The sequence below is a fragment of the Platalea leucorodia genome (assembly GCF_965183815.1).
Source record: "Platalea leucorodia genome assembly, chromosome: 2".
In the NCBI taxonomy this organism is placed as follows: Eukaryota; Metazoa; Chordata; class Aves; order Pelecaniformes; family Threskiornithidae; genus Platalea; species Platalea leucorodia.
Window position 1 is genome coordinate 107788561 of NC_138824.1, and position 20162 is coordinate 107808722.

General features: G+C 39.7%; 1 protein-coding gene across 1 annotated transcript; it reads left to right on the forward strand.

Moving 5' to 3' along the window:
* Window positions 1-627: 627 nt before the first annotated feature.
* LOC309604454 (protein EURL) lies at window positions 628-19784 on the forward strand. Its single transcript, XM_082337830.1, has 5 exons — window positions 628-850; window positions 1309-1438; window positions 14378-14911; window positions 18211-18273; window positions 18742-19784. The coding sequence occupies exons 2-5, from the start codon at window positions 1315-1317 to the stop codon at window positions 18900-18902; spliced, it is 882 nt and encodes a 293-aa protein (XP_082193956.1). The 5' UTR covers window positions 628-850; window positions 1309-1314; the 3' UTR covers window positions 18903-19784.
* The last annotated feature ends 378 nt before the right edge of the window (window positions 19785-20162 follow it).

Here is a 20162-nt window from a genome sequence, read left to right on the forward strand (position 1 = left end):
GAAGTGAAAAATAACAACAAGCCCCGAGGAGCAATTTTTACTTCCTAGAAAGCTCAGGTTAGAGTACTCCCACCCCGCGCCGTGAACGGACGTCGTTAAAATCCAGCACGGATGTGCCAGCTCTGCACACACACGGGGCAGCAGAGCTTGGCTGCCTTCTCTCCCCGCCGTTCAGCAACCCCCCCCTGCGCCCCGCTCCCACGCACAGCCGCGTTTGGCACTTCCAACAAAACCGAAGGGACGCCAGTCCCAGCCGTGCTCCGCATTACGCATCACCAGCGAACTGAGCGCGGAGCTACGCCGCGGTAACTGCGGAATCGGGCCCCGAAGGAGCGGCGGACACCCCCGCGCCCGCTATTGCCCCGCCGGCTCCCCCGGGCGGGGCGGGGCGGGGCGGGGAGGGGGGCGGGGCGGACACGCCCCGCCGAGCCGCGGGGGCGGGGCTTCCGCGGCGCCGGGCGGACTTACCCCCGCCCCCCCGCGCGGGGGAGGCACCGCAGCCGCGCTCGGGGAGAGCCCAACTGCTGCCGGGGGCAGGGGAGCTGCCGGGGGCAGGGGAGCTGCCGGCCCCTGTGGCCGCACGGCGCAGCGGGGAGACGGCAGCCGCTAGCTCGTTGAGCCTCTTCGCCCGTCGTTGCTGCGCTCTGAGGAGACGCCAGCCGCCGAGGTGTGGCGGAGCGCGGCTCCAGAGTCCCCCGTCCCCCCTCCCCCGCAGAGCCGTGGTCTCTGCCGGAAGCGGCGGGCGGTGCCTGGCGCCGAGCTCCGGCGGCGGAGGCGCTGGCGGCCGAACAATAGTGGAGCGCGGCGCTGGGGCGGGCGGCGGCACGGAACGGCACGGCACGGCGCGGCGGTGAGCGGGGCCGGGGCCGGGGCCGGGGCCGTCGCGGTTCTGGCGGTGGCGGAGCGTCTGCGCCGCCCGTGCGCGGAGAAGCGGGGAATGGGGAGCCTGAGGATGGAGCTGGCGGGGAGCGGGACGGGACGGGACGGGACGGGGCAGCGTCCGGGGAGGGAAGGGGCGGGCGGGGAGGCGGCGGGAGGGCTCGGTCCCTGCCGGCCCCGGCCCCGCCGTGCGGCCTGGCCGCCCCCCTTCGCCGCGCTCCCCGCGCTCTGAGGCAGAAACTTTCCCGGGACGCTCCCGCCCTCGCTGCCCGCCTCGTCCCGGCGGGCCGGGGCTTTCGGCGAGGGGCCGGAGCAGCCGCCGGGGTGGGCGTGTGGTGCTGCCCGCCGCCCCCCCAGGCGCGGGGCGGCCGGCGCTTCGCCGCGGCGGCGGTTGAGTAACGCTGCCGTCCCTCGTCGCCCCCCCCCCAGGCCACTATGAACGAGGAGCAGTTCGTCAGCATCGACCTGGACGATGACAACGTCTGCAGCGTCTGCAAGCTGGGGACCGAGAAGGAAACGCTCTCGTTCTGCCACGTCTGTTTTGAGCTGAACATCGAAGGTAACGTTTCAATAGGAGCCGTCTAACCTCAGTCCCAGGCTGCTCAGCTTGGAGCTGAAGGCGAATTGAGCTTATCTGAAAGCTTTCGTGAAGGCTTAGGTTTGAAAATGTGTGTATTTAGAAAGTTTCCTTGCTGGCCAAACTAGTTTGTTAGGTTCCTAAATAGCTCATTTGCAGTAAAGGTGGGTGCCCTAGGTGCACTAGCGCCTGCTCCTCTACATGTAGAGATGTGCCCCTCTTTGCAGAGCTACTGAATTGCTCTGGTGTTAATTTCACCTTCTCATATTAGGCCTCTGGTGTTAATTCAGATTGGAAGGAGGGTTTTTTTTCTGCCTTTATTCAGGGGTTTTGTTCAACAGTTAGAGAGGTCTATGTATAAAATTTACTTAAATTGTAAGTTTTAAAGCATAATAGGTTTTTTTTGAAAGCAGATGAGTGTTTCGCTTTCACTTGAAATAATCAGAGGTTTGTTTATTTTTGCTTTCATAAGGTGTTCATACCTGTAATATGATAAAACTGGGTTCATTGTCAAAGCTTCTTAAAGTTAGACAAAATTCCTACTTTATAATTTGCAATCTCTTAAAAGACTAATCCTGTAAGCATCCTCTCTGGCCTCCAAAATGATATTTTTAGAATTTCAAACCTTGTTTTGCTAAAGAATTTATTCATCTTGTTGCTCTTCTTCATGTATGAATCAAGTGGTAGGCATGAATGAGCAATAGATTAGTTATTTCCCCTTTTTAAGTCAAATAAGGATTTTTTTGAAAGTATAAATGTTATTGCTTGATTTTGGGGTCAACAAAATAATTTGTTCCAGTTATATGAAGTGGTATTTGCAAATTGTACGTGTATGTGACAACCTAGAGTAATCTGTATTGGTATAGGGCAATTGAATATGAAGATCTTACTGCTGTTCTGTAAATAGTCCCATTTCTTGATGACAGTAAGATTTGCTGTATCTCTGATATATATGACAGTATACTAAAGGTTTTAATATCAAGTCTTTGTGGGGGTAAAGTGCTATGAGATATGAAGACTGTACCCAACGATCTAGTTGCTTATTCTGAATACTAGAAGCATAAAACTGACTGGAATGTAGGGGCTTGTAAGGATATGTATTGCCATGCACTGTTTCTATTGCGCATCTGACTTTTAATGCGTGTATAGGTGATAAAATTTTGTTCTTACATTACAGATAGCTGAAAAATGCTTTAGCAAATTGGAATCACTTTTAAATACTGACTCAGTACTGTGTTTTGATTTAAAAAAAGTAGTGATGCCTTTAAGGTCTTTGCTACTAGAGGCAATTTAATCTGAACAATACTTTCATACTTCAGTAGCAATTTGCATGCTTTATGCTTTTGTTTGGAAGAGACATGCTTGTGTATTTGCACTTTTTGATAAAACTCAGAGCAGCTATCTAACCTAAGGCAGCCTGTCAGTCTGCTTGAGTTTTCTTACTGCTTTAAAATGATAGGCTTATGGTTCTCAATATGAAGTGGAATTAAGAGAGAGAAACATCTTAACTCTAGGCTTTAAAATGAGAAAAAAAAACATATTGCTGTAATGAGAATTAAGTACTTTGATTACATTCAGAATCTAGTTTTGTTTTGGAAGTGTTGAAACAAATAAAACAAGACGCGTTAAAAAATTGCTGGATGGTTTCTGTGCTCCGTTGTTTGAGATAAGCCGTGGATTTGTCAAAGTTACTTGATATGGATATTGCTTTACAAAATGATCATGTGTTTTAGCTGGAACAGCTTCTCTGCCCTGGAACTCTAAGCGGTCTTGATAATAGTAAAGACATAATCTGTGCAGCAGACTACTTTGCATAATCTTCTAAATTTTTGGTTAATTTTAGAAGACGACGGCTACTTGAACAGAATATTGATGAAAGCTCACCTGAAATTACATGAACTATTATATTCTTAATCTTTTCTTTTACATAGTAAAAGTATTAATGTCTTTGATCATTGTAGCATCAAAATACCTCAATTTCTGATATTCTATCTTCTGTGTACCACTTTGAAAAGATATACTGTTACTGGTTTTATAGGGAGAGGAGGCTTAAGAGTGGCAGAGGTTGTGTAAGTGACTTTATAAAGAATCATTATAAGACTTTTTAGCTGAACCACTGCGTCAGCCAGCCCTTTACCATGTCCATGGTCACGCTTTTCCTACTTTTGATGTATCTATTGCATTCCTGTATTTTCCTGTGACAAAGACTGATTTATATACAACTAAAATATCGGTGTCTGGGCAGCCCTGGGTAGGGAATGAAATGGATAATTCACTAACACAGAATGTTATACTAGATGTTTTCATACTAACATCCTGCTTGCATTTTGATGAAGTCCAGATGCATTATAACATAGCTAGTTGTTGAACAGAATCAACTGTAGGTTGTATCAACTCTGTAGATGTGCTATCCCACGCTTACAAATAAGTGTCATGCTCACTAATGGTTTGCTGCTTTATTTAACATCGTATTTAAAAACCCAAGCGATTAAAACACATCCATGTATTTTTAAGTAATTCAGGAAGTGAAATAGGCTATTCTTAAAAAAAAAAAATCATGCAACATCTAGGACAGTGCTTAAGGCTTGCACATTTGTAGTGTTGATGTGCATGCGCAACTTCTCCCTCAGTGAAGTAGGAAATAGCTGCTGTTCAAGAACAGGCAGGCTATTAGTCACAGCCCAGCATCTTGCAGGATGCTTAAGTACTCCCACTGTTTGCAACACCCTGTTAACTTCCATGTGTTAAGTGCTGTCTGACTTAAGGGGAATGTGTAGCACCTCTTCCATTTTTCCTAGCTGTCCAGTCCTCACTAGGAGGTAGGTCAGGATAAAAGAGGGAGCATTGCAGATGAATGTGCAAGGGCAAGTGGTGGGCTTGGCAGTGTTAGGTTCACAGTTGGACTCGATGATCTTAAAGGTCTTTTCCAATCCAAATGATTCCATGAGTCTATGTATGAAATTCTGGAAGTAGGTTTCCCAATTTCCTTTTTTAAAAAGGTGTCATGTTCTAGTGCAAAACTTAGAGCAATTCCGTTTCCCTTTGTGCCAGCATCTGATTGCTTGAAGCTGTTTATGGTAAATCCATGCACTAGAAACTGATCTAGCCCAGGGCTTAACCACCTGAACCCCCTCTGTTTATATACATTTGAGAAAGTCTGTTTCAAAACACTACAGAAATATAATTTACTTAGCTGTGCTTATTAATTACATTATAGTTTAGTATTGGTGAATCTTTGTCTTCTGACATCTGTGAGTTAATGAACTAAAATGATAGCTTAGCCTAAAATGCGGTTATGCTTATTACTAGGTTCAGTTCATTTACATAAACCAGTGGTTTGAGTGCAGTTTGGAGTTCAGCTATGGTGTCTGTCCCCAAATTTATTCAGGAGTGATGTATACAGATTATAGGGTCTGTTTCTCTGAAGTTGACTGAAAGAGTGGTAGCAAAGGGAGGAGAAAAGGGAAAATGGGCATACAGAATAAACAGAAAGCCAAGGTGCAGATTTAAACTTTCTCCTATTACATGTCATCAACTTTTCTTGAACGGGGAAAGAGTAACGTTCCTAGGAGAGTTTAGTAGTGCTAATCGTCAGTCTAAACGAGGGGGAGGGAGGTGGTGCGTCTTGAACAGACAATATTTTTGTCCCTGTTGCGCTTGCTCACTTAGTTTGAGGATTCATGCTCAGGGAAGCTGAGTGGACTAAGCTACACACAAATACTTTTATTGGAAAACTAGCTTTTGCGTCTGAAGGATCATTATTGGGTGATGTAGCACAACAGAATACTAACGTGATTCTTCAACTTTAAAATATGCAAAGTACTTACATAAGAAATACTAAACTAACATTTTAAGACGTGAAGCTGCTTCTGTACGGTGGTTTTAAAGTTCTCAGTTTAGAATATCCTGGTGGTGTGGGTCTGCTGGCGTTTGATGTTGGCTTTTGTTCGCCTGGTGCAGGCGAAGCGAACAGTCAGCAGAGATTGTTGTGTACTGTTATGTTTTTCTGAGGAGGTGTCACAGTGGTCATCTCTGGATCGAAACAGGAAGCGCTTTGAATTCATACGTAGCGAGATTGCATAAGCCAGGAAACCACGTATTGTGTGTTAGGTCGAGACAAATTTCTTCTTTTTAATTTCATTATCATATGGTAAAGTGATTAACTGAACTCTGGTAGCAAATACGCAATACTAACAACAGATCTACAGTTAAAACTGGAGGGCGGGGGGAAGGTGATGAACATACAAAAATATATGTGTGTGTATGTATAAAAGCTGTCTGTATCTGTCTATATCAACAAAACAACCCCCTCTGCCTGAATGTGGTGTCCCTCCAAGCTGCTTTGAAACTCCAGTGGTAGGGTTTCCACATAAGAATGCGGTGCTGTGCGGAGATACCTGGCTGTGCTCTGATTTTCCTATTAGGAGGCTGCAACCCTCTAGCCTGTGTTTCACAGAGCACGCAGCGGCGGCTAGAGCGCTAAGCAGTTGCGCTGCCTGTGGTGCTGCTTAGAGTTGTTTAGATATCTTCACATGGGAATGCATTGTGCAATGCAGATGCGTCCTTCGTTAATGCGCGCTTTGTGATCCTCTGGACAGTGCCTGTGGAAATCTCGGCTTCAGGAACGTAATACTTAATGTGTTTGTTCAAACATCGGACTTGTCTCTGAAGGTTTCAAAGTTGAAAGACTGTAATAATTATGGTTTAGCTTTACATTATTTGTCATAGCTAATATATCTATCAACCTGTTTTTATGCTGGTATGTCTTAATGCAGAATTATTTAAAAATATGAGTTCCCTGAAATTCAAGTGTTTGTAACAGAGACAAAACCTTAATAGAAGGGGAAAATCTGATTGATTGAGCAGATTTTTATTCACTCTTTTGCTTATCTAATGCTGGTAACTATTATTATTATTATTATTACTTATTATTATACATTTTAAAGAACGCTAGCTGACAGGCAAACTGGCTTGCTTCCGTTTCTGTTTAGAGGTGAACAACAGCTGAATAGCAAATGACAGTCCATATCCCAGGTCTTGTAATATAAAAGAAGAGGTAGTGTAAGTACTGGGCGTCTGTTCCCCTGATTTATGTTAAGATAAGTTACATTTCCATGGTCCTTTAAAGTGCTGATAGACTCATAGCATTTGAGGCAATTTCAGCATGAGGTTGGTGCGTTCCAGTCTCCAGGTTGAGACATAGATGATATAAACAAATCTGTCTTATTGCATAGCTTTTTTTCCTGTTAAGGTCTGTAAAATCTTGTGTAATATCCTCATTCTATGTTCTTTGTGTTCATCTTAACAACTAAACCACTTTTTGTTTTTTTAAAAGCTGTAAGCACTCAAATTTCACCTTTTTCCTTCTTACACCCTACAGAAGAATATTTCACTGAAATAAAATGGGTTGTAAGGTGTAGCTGAAAGCATTGGAAACTGTTGGTTTAATTTCATTTTGTTCCAAAATATTACATATCCTTATTTTTTTTCAATGTTAATGAAATAATAACTGATACAATATATTATTCTGGCAACAAAAGCTAAAAAATTTCATCGTTGCCCTTTAGGCTAGACAGATGAGAACTTGTTTTAAGGTAGCATTTGCAGTCCAGGCGTATGACTCATTTCTGCGAACTTGAATGGACTTGCGGAACTAGCTGCAGTTTCCAGTAAACCACTTAACTATGAAGTTGAGTCCAAACATAGTTGGAGAAGCTATTCTTAATCTTCTGAGTGCCATATAAGTACTGCTGAGTAGTAGTAGAGTTGTGTGGCTGGTTCTAAAAATACATTTTTGTATTCTCTGTGTGTAAATTTGGGAGGTTTGTACATGCAAACAAGTAAATTGAGCAGTTAGGTTACTTACCTGGCATCATGCAGAATGCAGAAATACTGTCTCATGGCTTCCACTCTTTTCTGGGGCAGTTTAATTGATTTTTTTTTTTTTTTTCTTACAAAGTGCGAGACATCTTTAACATAGTAGTTCTTGTAGTAAAATTTTCATCAGAATGTATTGGCTTGTCTAATACAGTAGTAAACTCTCTTCTTAGGCAGTAAAGTAGTTTATAGGGAACATGAATTTTGAAAATGTGTTTAAAGGGTCAATTGGATCTCTGTTCTGTCTCATATAGGATGTCTTTGTTATGTGCTAAAATACAAATGAGCTAACAGAAATGCAGCAGGAGATGATTTGTGTGCACACCTGATGTATGGAATACACTGGCTTTATCATATGAAAGTGAGGAGAGAACTTTAATTTATGAACAAGATAATATCTAATCTTCACCACGTGTCTGTTTTTGGAAGTTATTGAATAGCACTGGCATTTTCCTTCTAGCCAATCTAATAAATCACAAGATTTAACTCAAATGAAATTGCATGCATACACTTAAAAATAGCAGTTGGCTTTATGTCTTGTCAGGCAGACGTATTGGAGATATATGTCTCTAATGATCCCATTTTTGAGTGTTGGCAGAATTGTACAACTGAAGTATATCAGTTTTCCCCACCCTTTGTCATTTAGATGTGTGGATGACTTGTTGGAGGTCATCATGGGTTGGTTTTATTTAATGTATTTTGAACAGGCCTTGGAACCTGCTCTGAGCAGACTAATATGCAGCAGTGGCTTAGAATCGATGAACGTGAATGTTTGATGTCTTGTGAAGCATTTCCCTGTCTGCTGCAGGTCTTAGCCCTGTACACTAGGTAAACCAAACTTCAGCTCATCTGATCTTAGCGTTGCAAGTGGATGCTGGCAGTTGTTCAGGAGCTGTTTCATGAGCTGGCTCAACATCCCTGTTTCCAGAGCAGTACTGGATGTGTGTGAGATGGACGGCTGACGGGAGCAGCAGCTGGAATGTGTAGTGAAAGCTGGGGCTCTTGAAGTAGGCAGCCACAGACTGTGCTTTTCACAAGGGTTCTTGCTTACTTATAGGATTAAAGGAAAAAGCATCGGTGCCTATCACAAATCTTTCTATTTAGGATGCGGTGAATTGTGCCTGAGAAGCATTTCTTCACTGGCTTTGAAGGCCGTCTCCACAACTAGCTAAAACTAGAGGTGAACCTTTTCTAAGTGTTCTGACTCAAACAGATAATTTCACTCATGTTGCCAGCACTATACAAATTTGTATTATGAAGTGCATTCACTCTCCTTTGACTGTCCTTAATAACCGCATGTACTTTACACACTTATGAAAGCTATATGTATGGTGGACGCTAGCATTATACTGAGAAGGCAGCTTTTCTTTTCCTTTCTCTATGGTCAGGTATAAATCTTATTCATAAGTGTTTGTGAAGTCTTTAAAGTGACTTTAATATGGCTTTAATTAATGAATGTCATAGTACAAACTTATAATTGACTATTTGTGTGTCTAGAAGTATTCTTGTTAACTTTAGTTCACTCCATCTTAAATTCTGGGTTTTTTTCCTCTTCAGCTGCTCAAGCTACAGTTATTCACTATTGCAAAAACAATTACTTTCCAGCATTGGGTTATAAATTGCTAAGAAGGGAATGCAGGCTTTCTTTAACATTATTTTCAGCTGATGGAGCTGAAAGACCAAATAAGAAGTTTTTTTAAAAAAGAATAACAAACAAATTAAAAAACCCACTGTGGACAATAAACAAGCAGGCTAATGATCGCTGTTTGTTTTTTTTTTTTTTAATGAAAACATTTGTTTAAGGGATGTGAAGTAGTCTTGGTATTAAAGAGCATTCCTCTTGAGTTGAACTTGTTTGTTATTATTATAATCTCCAAATAAGACAACTATTCTAGTCAGCTTTATATACTAATGTGAGCAAACATTTCAACTTCTGCATCTTTATCATGAAGAGTTATACATAATTGTCAAAGAATCAGTTGCAAAGGCAGAAATACAGTCTTTATAGAGTTCTTCCTTTAAAAAAAAAAACCCAGAACTTTAATATGATGGAAACTGATTTACTTTCAAGTACAAATGCTTTAAAATGGGTGGAATTTATTGAGATGTGGTTACACACCTGGTTATATGGTAAATATTCTCCCTGCTCTCTGCTACGTTGCACTAATGAATAACTAGAAGTTAAAAAAATGTGTATTACTGTATAAATTGCCTGATTGCTAGTCATTCATTTACAAAATTATTTTGTAGGAGTGGATTAGGGCTCATTATGTTGAGAACCGTACCAGTATAGAGGAGTTTCTGCTGTGCATAGCTTACAAATGGAAATATTCAAAGGGGCCTTTTTTTTGCCTAAATACTAGGCTTTTAAATAAGCAGTCCTGTTCTTAGAAGTGCTCAACATACAAAGATATTGCTGAGTAAAGTGATACAATTCATATTTCGTCTGGGACACATGAGTTACCAGAATCAGAAGCAAATAATGGATGGTAAACACATTCTTTTATGATTTGTCTTAAGGTTTGGTATCATCCTGTGAATCTTGTTCACTTGACGAATGATCTCTGGCATGAGCTTGTTTCCAATAGCATCAGCTGTCATAAGGTAGTTAGATATGGTCTTCTAGATGTTATTGAAATTTGGTGGCATTTTTTTTGCCACAGATGAGACTTCCCTGCTTTGGATGGTTGTGGGCTTTTCGCTGCTTTTTGAGGTTCTTTTTCCTTCTCTGAAGAAATAAGTATCAAGGGTAGGACATACTTGGACATAGTCTGCAATCCTATTCTTGGACAATAAGACAAGGGACAAATGTACACATACCTAGAAATGTGGAAAAAAATGTCGATGGCTGTATGATTGCTGACTTGAAGAACCAGCCAAAAAATAAAAAGGCTGACATGGATATTAACAAACAGGAACATTGAGACAGAACTGAAACCCTGTGAAAATCCCCAGAACCAACAATAGCTGTTTATCAAAATTGCAATATTACTTCTTGTAATGTACAGAAGTCTTACCTTGTTTTATTTGTCTCTTTGTGTGTGGTGTTGAATAAAGTAATGTCTTCTAAAACTGAATCATCTTTATATATCATTTGTTTGATCCATACCAGTTTACCAGCTGGTAGATTTTTCTGCAATTGTGATGAAGGGTAAAATATGAAGTAATCTGACTGGAGTATTAAGTCTTACCAAAAAGAAACAGGCATCTTTTCCGCCTCCTAAAGCTGATGGTAATGCCCACAACAGAAGGATTTGTGTCAAAGAAATGTACTCTCACTTGCTGTAATGCTGGTACGTTATTACTAGTTTGTGCTGGCACAGCAGCTGCTGTGAATGCTCGGCTCTTGGGATGCAATTCCAGAAGGTTAGTGGCTGATGTTATTCACGTTCTCTGTATAGGAAAGGACTAATTGTCACCTTAGTACAAAAGAAAGATTGAGGGTTGTTTTGTTTTGTTTTTTTTTTTTGTTTTTTTTTTTTTTTTGCATGTGTTTGTTACAATAGAAATCCAAACTAGTTATGTGAAAGCTGAAGCAAGTCTGTTAGCAATTCTGTACAAAACTGGTTTGGTTTCGTACATTTTCTGTTCCCTACTATATTGAAGAGTATTTAGATATTTTGGGTTTTTTCAGTGGAGTAAGAGATGGGGAAGGCTGTAAATTCTGGTCGGGCGGGGGGGAGGGGCGGGTCTTATTCTTATATACTGGATATATTTTGTAATGACTTCCCCTATGTTCAGAAATAGTGATGTTATGGCTAATACATGGCATATAAATAGCAAAACTTAGACTTTCGAAGTAACTTTTTTAATAGTTGCTAATTTCAGGCATACATGATATTAGTGAGTTCTGGTAAAGGAGATTACTTTGAGCAGCATGCCTCTAGAGTGGGGTAGTTAACAATGTTCAGAACTCTTTTAAAAGATAAATTTGTCAGAAGGAAAGACTTGAGTAGCCTTGAACTTCTGGCTTAGACATAAAAATCAGATGGGGCTTCATAAAGTCATGCTGCGCTTCTTTTTTTGTATAACTGAAATTGTGTGTGGTTTATTTTGTGTGGTCTCACACCCCTGTCCTATTGGACAAGCAACATGTTACTCTCATGAAAATAATGAAGCAGAAAGCCTCAAAGGAATTTCTTTTAAGTGAGACTGCAGTATTCTATCATTTGTTGTGCAGGTGTTTCTTTTGTGGTTGCCCCAGAAGTGATCGTGTGTATATGCGAGGAAGTGTAGTCTGACCTGCTTCTTCAGATGTGCCAGGCAGAGGACCTAGCTGCAAGAGGCTATGCCTTTAGTGCCAGCTCTAGAAATATTTCATTAAACTTGCAAGATTCAGTTTTTCTGGTTTTAATTGAAACAGTGCAGTAGTTCTTTCCCTAGTTTTGGGGAAGGAGGGGGATGCAGGGGAGAATAAGGAGAAGTAAAAACTTGGTAGGTATGTTTGATTTTTGAGTTGGGAGAAGGCTGGTATCCTGAGAGCAAAACAGATGTTACTGCCTGTTAGCAGCAGTGAACTAGAAACAATCAATGTAAAACTGCATTTGTCCTAGATTTACTAACTGTGCTTCCTGCAGGTCTCTTTCCTCTTCTTCACCAAATCTTCAAGTATTTGCTTTAGACAGGATTACTCTGTTCTGTGATCAGAAGACATTGGCTTCATTCATTCATCTTATGGTCAAATTGTTCGGTGGGTTCCTGAGCATTATTATATTGAAAATTATGTAAAACTTGTTTTTTCAGCCAATCTGATGACGCTTACAGAAGTAAGTAAAAGAAAGCGCTCTAAGCATCAGCAGCATAGCATGTTGAAGAATCGCTTGGGTAAAGCAACTAACATTGAACAAAACGGTCTGTTTTTGTAGGGTTTGCAGTGTTGTGAATATACGCCGTGTAACTTCAGTTGACAGTGTTTGCTCTTCCTTGGTGGCTTAAAGATTTAAGGGTTTCCACCATGCCCCTTGAGTTAAGCAGACTTGCTATATTTAAACTGTACTGATAAAGAAAGAAGTCATTTGTTTTCACTAGAAATGTTTATTTTGGGTTTGTTTTTTCTTTTTTAAAGTCACTGGAGATAGAGGGGAAAGTCACCTTGCAAGTAGGCAGTGATCATGTAGAGCTTAAGAAAAGTTAGTGAATGTTTATTTGCTGAAAGAGACTGAAAGATATTCTGAGGTGTGGAGTGAGAATCTTGACTCTGTACCCATGAAGACAAATCTGTCTTTGTACTTTGCTGGGGATCTTCCTTCTTAAAAGGTGCCTCTGGTTAGGATGTGATTTTTGTTTGTTCTAATACTTAGTTCACGGACCGGAGGAGTGTCTGTTTTCATGACCTTACCTTTCTCCCCTGCTGCTAAACACAAAATAAATTTCATTGCTGTCTTCTTTCATTTTCCACTCTTTTTGTTATTTTGCCCCATAAATTTTGTGTACGCTTTTACAAACTCGGCCAGAACAGTAATACTCTTGAGTTTCAACGCTGCCCAAAGAGTGGAAAATCAAAAATTTATTATGGCTACTCTCAATATTTGAACTCTCCAACTTGAAACACCAGTTACCAGCAAGTGAGTTAATCAAAATTAAGTACTTGGGTTTGTTTTCAGTAGTTTCATGTTAAGAATTTTACCTTTGTAGTTTAGTTTTGAGAGTAGTTTGGGATTTTGCAGAATTTAATCAATTAAAAAAACAGCTTATCATTTGTTAATTGTTTGGGGTGGGGGGCTTAAAGTTTACAACAAAAATTTAAGAGGGTAAGTCAGATATAACTGCGAATTCTTGTAACATGTAGCTTTCTGCTAATTGCTTGTTAAAGTCTCTATTCAAATTTTGTTACCTGTTGCATTTCATGGTTTTCCTTTAATTTTAACCACTTTTATCTGCTTCCTTATGTGCTAAAAGGTAAAATGGCTGCAGCTTGGTTCATGTCGCCTAGTTTCAAAGATCAAATTACATTTTCATATGTTGATTTAAGTATTCTGGTGTCAGTAAGCATTGAGCACTTTCAACCAGTGGTTCACAGGTATATTATTTGTTACGTGCAGTGAGAAACTTGTTTGACAGAACTGTTTTTCATAATATTGGGAACTTCCCAAGTAGTATACTGGGTGTTGAGAAATGTTGAACTGATCACGATTCTGGACTTGGATACTGAATCTACTGTGTAGGTGAATCTGAAGAAAAATAAATACCCACTGAAGTTGCAGAAAGTAATTTTGTACTGGAGTACTATTAACTTTCTGAAATAGTCATTTCTCATACCATCTGTGTTCACTCACCAACTGTAGATCTTCACAGATTGTGTTCCTTTTTAACATGTCAATCACTATCAATTAGTTTGAGGTTTGAGTAAGTTACCTGCTGTAGCTATATGAGTAGTCTTTGAAGGAGGACAAGCGAAGAGGAGAATAAACATCCATCTTACATGAAATTAACTTCAGGACAGTTTAATGTTGGCAAGTGTCGACAGTATTAGAACTTGCTTCTCTAGCTAGGCTACAGGCTTGTACTGATGCGAAATAATAAACTAAGACTGAAGCCTGAATTATGTTTGACTGCTTGGATGACACAAGCTCGCACACTGCAGTATTTGTTGAGTGGCTGGCTCATAACATTATCCATAGAGGATGGGAGCATGAATGACTGCTCTCAAAATGCTCTTCACTATTGTTCTATAGAACTTTCTGACATATGCTTGGGATTATTTTACTTCTACAGCTTACATGCTTGTGTATAGGTGTGATGCAATATGTGCAGAGTTAGCAGTTTGCTTCACCTGTGTTATCATCCAAGAGGCATGTGCAGGTAATCTGTAAGTCCTGCACTAGAGATTACTGTGTGCAAAACACTTTGTATGCTAAGGAATCAAGACTGAGTGGAATTTCAAAAAAATTGAGAGTATCACATACCCTGGTTTGCTTCAGTGATTAGACTGTTAATAGGAAAACGTCAGTTAAGTTTTTGTTTTCTTGGTTGCTTGTGAGTAAAGGTTTTGAAAAATTACTTGAGTATACAGTAAGTGAACTTTTTTCTATTGTGTCTTTATAGGAGTCCCAAAGTCAGATCTTCTACATACAAGATCTTTAAGGGGGCACAGAGACTGCTTTGAAAAATTCCACTTAATAGCAAATCAGGACTGTCCACGATCAAAGCTCTCTAAAAGTCCATATGCAGAAGTAAAGAATATCTTGAGCAAAAAAATTAACTGGATCATACAGTACGCACAAAACAAGGATTTAGACTCCGATCGGGAAAGCTCAAAAGCATCCCGACACCAGCTTTTTAACTTCAGACATCAGACTGATAGAAAATTACTCCCACAGTTTGACTCCCCAGTACCTAGATACTCTGCAAAATGGATAGATGGGAATTCTGGAGGCATCTCAAGCTGCTCACAAACTCTTTTGGAACAAAGAGAATCCACTGACTTCAGACTTGGTGTGTTACAAGAAACCGGTGCTACCTTCTGTTGCAGCAGTGTTTTGTGGTCTAATCGCAACCAAGCCCAGAAAGCTGAAAAAGCTGAAGATGGTTCACTCACCAGTGGTCATAGAAGGCATCCTCAATACAGCAGGGAAGAACGTAAGTATATATCTGTTTACACGCAACCTAGCAAGTAAGGGCATTCTTTGAAATATCTCTTGACCAGTTAATGTCCCCACGGGGTATTAATTCACAGCCTGAAATGCATCTCTGAACAGTTTGGAGTTACTGTAAAATCTGAAGAAAAAGGCTACATGGCTAGGCAAATAGTGTGGAGAGTATGGTTGATGAGGGGGGGTGGTTTGATTGGTTTTTGTTTTCCTCTTCGTTAGACTCAAATGTGATATAGGATGTGCCTAATTTATGCAAAAAAGAAAAAAATACTGTTACGGTTGATTGCAGTCACTTTAATGTGTCGGTCCTGGCAGTTGCACAGTCCTGCCTGTGGAGATAACTAAGCTCCTGAAAACAACTGTCGTCTTGAACTTGTGCGGTGCCTTGAGTTAACATTTTACAGAGAGCTGCCCTAAGCAACAGGGGAAATTAGAAGTAAGGTAGCAGAGCAAACTTGTGTAAACATTCTTAACAGTAGCAGACTTTCCTTGTGCATTTCACTAGATTTTTTTTCTTCTGTTTATTGAGCATAAGAAAATAAAAAGGCTGTTATGCCATCATGTCCTCTTAAAGGCTGTAGCAGTAGAGCTGAGCAATTCTTTTGATACTGAAAGCAGCTTTTCTCGTAAGTTTTCTCATTATTTAAGAAGGTCACTAGAAGAAGTATTTAGAAAAATCTAGGATATTGAAGTGTCTCTGGAATTGGCCCACATGAAATGTGTTAGGATGTAGGTTCCTAGAGATCTCTGCAGATACCATCCTGCTTTTAAACAGTGCCTAGCCCCAAACTGGAATACATCCACTCTTATGTCTGTAGATGAGAAAAGTAATTGGAGAGAGTTTCTGAATTTCAAAAGAGCTGAGAAAGAAGACAAAAAAGCTGGTAAAATATTCAGTGGAAAATTAGGTAATGAAAAAGAAGGTAATAATGGAATTCAGAATGTCGGGATAGTGAGAAAGAGGTACTGTAAAAAGTTGGAATCTGTTTCTTTAGACTCCCATTTTTTTTACAAAGTAGCAAACATGTCCATACAAAGTTCAGTCATTTCACATTCTTTATAAAAGGATTTCATTTAACTGGTATATGATGCTTCATATTGCATTTGTAGTGAATTAGTAGTCTTAAAGCCATAAATCAAAACAGATATACTGTGCTGTTTGACCACCTGTCCTCTGGAGTCATAAATTGGGATTACATAAATCAGGACAGGAGTTAACAGAGGAATTATGAAAGCTTGACCTGGTTTATGGGGTTATCTAACTGAAGTTAGTGACTTGGAATTTATCTCTCTGATCTCTGATTTTGGGACGGGGGAGCATAAAGCTCTTTTGAGCATAACAGATTTTTTTTTTCCTTCTGTCACTACTGTGTAATGCACTTTTGAGGCATTTTTGCTTTGTATTGTAGGGTTTTTTTAATCTTTTTACAGTATTTTGCTTTAAAAGACATTCATTTGGAGACTCTTATTATATAAAGTTTGTATTTTGGAGAAAAACCTAGACTTTCTCTGCCAGCATTAGGTACCACCTTATTGCAGTACCTACACTGTAACAACATATTATCTACTAAAAACCTGTATTGTTAATGTAACTGTAAATAGCTTGGTCAATATTTCTTTATAATTTACCTCAGCCATGGATAGGATAATCTTTTATTTAAATTCAGTGTTCTGTTCCTTCTCCCTTTCCCATCTGTATCAGAATCATGTGACATGAAACAGTCCTGTTCTGATACACACATGAAATGTGTGGACCTGCCTGTCTGCTGCAGTTGATGAAATGTTGATGAAAATAATGAAGAAATGGGAAGTAACATCCTACCACTGAGTATAGAAAGGGGGGGGGGGGGGGGGGTTATTGAATTTCTTTTTAAAGCTGTCAGTTATTATATTAAATCCAATCAGGGTTTTCATGGAACTTAAAGTGTTAAAGGATGGTAAGGTGCGAGAAAAGAATCTTCTTTTCTATCAATAGCTGAAGGTAGGAAGGAGCACGACTGTACCTGGCTGTTGGAGGAGAAAGGTGGATGTGGTTCTCTTGCATGGCTTTGTCTTGAGTAAGAAGTAGGTTATCTTAGCTATTGCCAACTACTTTGGTTTGGTAATAGCAAGAGAAAGCTAGTATCCTACAACTGCAAGATGTGAGAAGGGTTGAAAGAGAAGGCTTAGAATAATCAAATCAAAACCCATCCTTTTCAGAACTTATGCTTTAAATTTACAGTATAGAAAATTCTTGCACTGAGAAATCTCTGAACAAAAGCTGCGTGATTGCAGCGTAGGTTTTTCCTAAGTATACAGTGAGAGCTTTGCTAAGCTGCAGCATTGTTTAAAAACAACATTTAAAAATTATAAGATCTTAAAGCTGTTTCAGTGCCCTGCATCCTCTTGTGGTGATCAGGCTTGTCGCTTTTCGCCGTGTTGCCTTAGGGCATCTCAAAAGCAGGCATGGCACCAACCTGTCCCCCCACTGCTGGGTTGAAGGATTTCTAGGAAGCAGGGCAGTGCTTCCCTACTTGCTGCTGTTGATCAAGGGCAGCACAGAATACCTTCACAATTACATCCTCTGAGATTAAATATATATATATATTTTCAATAAGGAGGATCACTGTACACATAACCCGAGATACAGAGGGTTTTTGGATCATGCGGAGTTAGTTCTCACTAGGAACATAGCACAAGAAAGTGAGAAGTAAACCTGTTTTTATATGTTGGTCTTTGTATCAAACTAGGATTTTTCTTCATTTTTCACTGAGTTACTCAGTGGAAACTGTATACATTATTATTATATGCATGAAGCACAAAACTTGATAGCCAGAACAGGTTGCTGCATGCTGCAAATTCTGTCAAGAAGCCGTTTTCTGTAGGCTTGCAAATGTAGCAGGACTTACCTCAGAATTGCCCACTTGCCCACCATTAAACAGATGTATTTGCAGGGGTTACACTGTGGAAACCATGTTTTGCAGTCAGAGGAGAGTACAGTATTTAAAGGTGTCAAGCAATTTACAAGCAAGTCTGGTTCTGGACACTTCTGTTCCAGCTTGAGTTTCCAGCTTTTTGACATTGAAGAAGGGGCTTTCCTATGGAGTCAATCCTTGTCTATGTCAACATAAAAGAGAGAATTTTCAAACTTTCCACGAAGGACTGATAAATAATGTTGCCTCTGACTCACTGCCACATATCTGTTGATTATGAGGATGCAAATGATGACAATTTCAGAAAATGGGAGTCTGCTTAGGGATGCTTATGTGACTTCGGTAGCAGTAATAACAGATTTTATTGTTACAGTGACGGTGATGACTCCTGGAGAGTTAAAGCAACTTAATGAAAAACTGCTCAAGCAAATCCAGGGTGAGAATTTTTCAATACTCTTTGTTTCGGGTTTGTGTTGCTTTGTAATAAAGAAGATCCTGTTTAAAAAAGGAATTGTGATACCAGCTAAGTTTTGAACTGAAATCTCTGTATATCATGTTTCCATGTAAAACAAGAAACTTCTCGGTGCTTTTATTATGTAACCTCCTTGTGCATTGCCAACTGGCACTTGAACACAATATTTTCTTTAAGTTTTTTGACTGGAATCAACTTCATTTTGAGTTATAAACTGATCCACCCTGGCTCAGGTGACCTAAAACTATGAACTGGTGATGCTGGTCAGTTTACAATGCATACACCAGGCTGTGCTGGAACCAGAAAAAGTGGTGGTCTTGTGCATGAGCCCACTTAAGTGTCCGTGCCTCTGTCACCGTAATGTTCGGCACTGCTGCTTAACTCTGTGAAAGTACAGGGACCAAGTGCGTTAACCTAATGATGTTCTTGCAGACGTGTTTGAAGAGCTGACGCAGCAAGTCCAAGAAAAGGACTCTCTGGCCTCAGAGCTCAACGTCCGTCATATTGCTATTGAGCAGCTGCTGAAGAACTACTCCAAACTGCCGTGTCTACAGATGGGACGAGCAGGGATGAAATCAAATGTCCCCATATAAAGGGGATACAACTTCTATCCCCCTATAGAGCTAACTTTCCCTAACAACTTTGATAACCATTAAGTACAGCTGCACAGATATTTAGAAGCTTTTGAGGAAACTTGGGCAGCTTTCTCTTTGCATTCATAATCCATGAGAAGTCTTATTCCACTTCGGTTTTAACAAAAAAGGCAAATATTTTTATATATTAAAATCTACTGTAATAAGGTTTATTCACACTTAGGGATATTTTTTTTTGCCCATAACTACGCATGAGCCTTGAAATAAATTCTGTGTTTCATTGATAATAAAATTGTTTCTAGCAAAGAATGACTTGAAGCCTGTAAACCTGCCTCCTTCATACAGAGAAAAAATAAAATTAGAGTTTTGGTAAGGTCTGATCATGTTACATCCAAGAGAGCTTTAAGGGGAGAACAGTATTAATGAAACTCATGCTTTCTTATTTATTATGAGCAATATTTTATTATTGAAATTTTATACTAAATAAATATCACTATTTTAGGTACTTTTCCAGATCTCTTTATAAAATGTCTGAATTACTCTGTGTAATGTTTATTCCTTGTGTATGATTGTTTATCCTTTTTCAGGTCTGTATCTTTCATGATACAATTTAAAAAAAAAAAAAATCTTGTTTCCCAAAGAGATGAATTTAACATGTTAAAGAAAAAAAAAATGTGGTGCATCACTTATTTTTATCAGCTTTATAACTGAAGAATTTGGTTCATGAGATGTTTAAAAAAAAAAAAAAGCACAGCACTTCCTTTAAATAAAAAAAATCCATACTTCGGTTTTAATGCATAGAAGTTGAAGTTGTTTTATATGTGTGAAATTTTCAATTCTGAAAAATTACTTTGAAGAAACTAAATAAATTTGTAATACTAAGTTACCTTGCTATGAGTTTTTTATAAAGTTGGATCAGACTATGATAAAGCGTTTTCCCTTTGAAATGCAAATAGTAATGATACATTATGAAACAGAACAGCCTCTGCTTTTTTAACACTTCGATCAGTCTGCCACACTGAGAAATCTTGGTTAATCTTTGCCAAAAAGACTGTTTGTAGAGCTGCATTTGTGTAACTGAAAGTTGCTGAGTTGCACTGAAAAAGTCAGGGGTGGGGGGAGAAAGTTCCTCCCACACACACTAAAGTTAAAGTCTTTGTGCTTTCTAATTTTATCACTTTAAGTGAAAACAGGGAGTAATTTATATAGCTGAACTGAAAGAATGACTAGCATGAAGAAAGGTTAAGATTTGATTTTAAA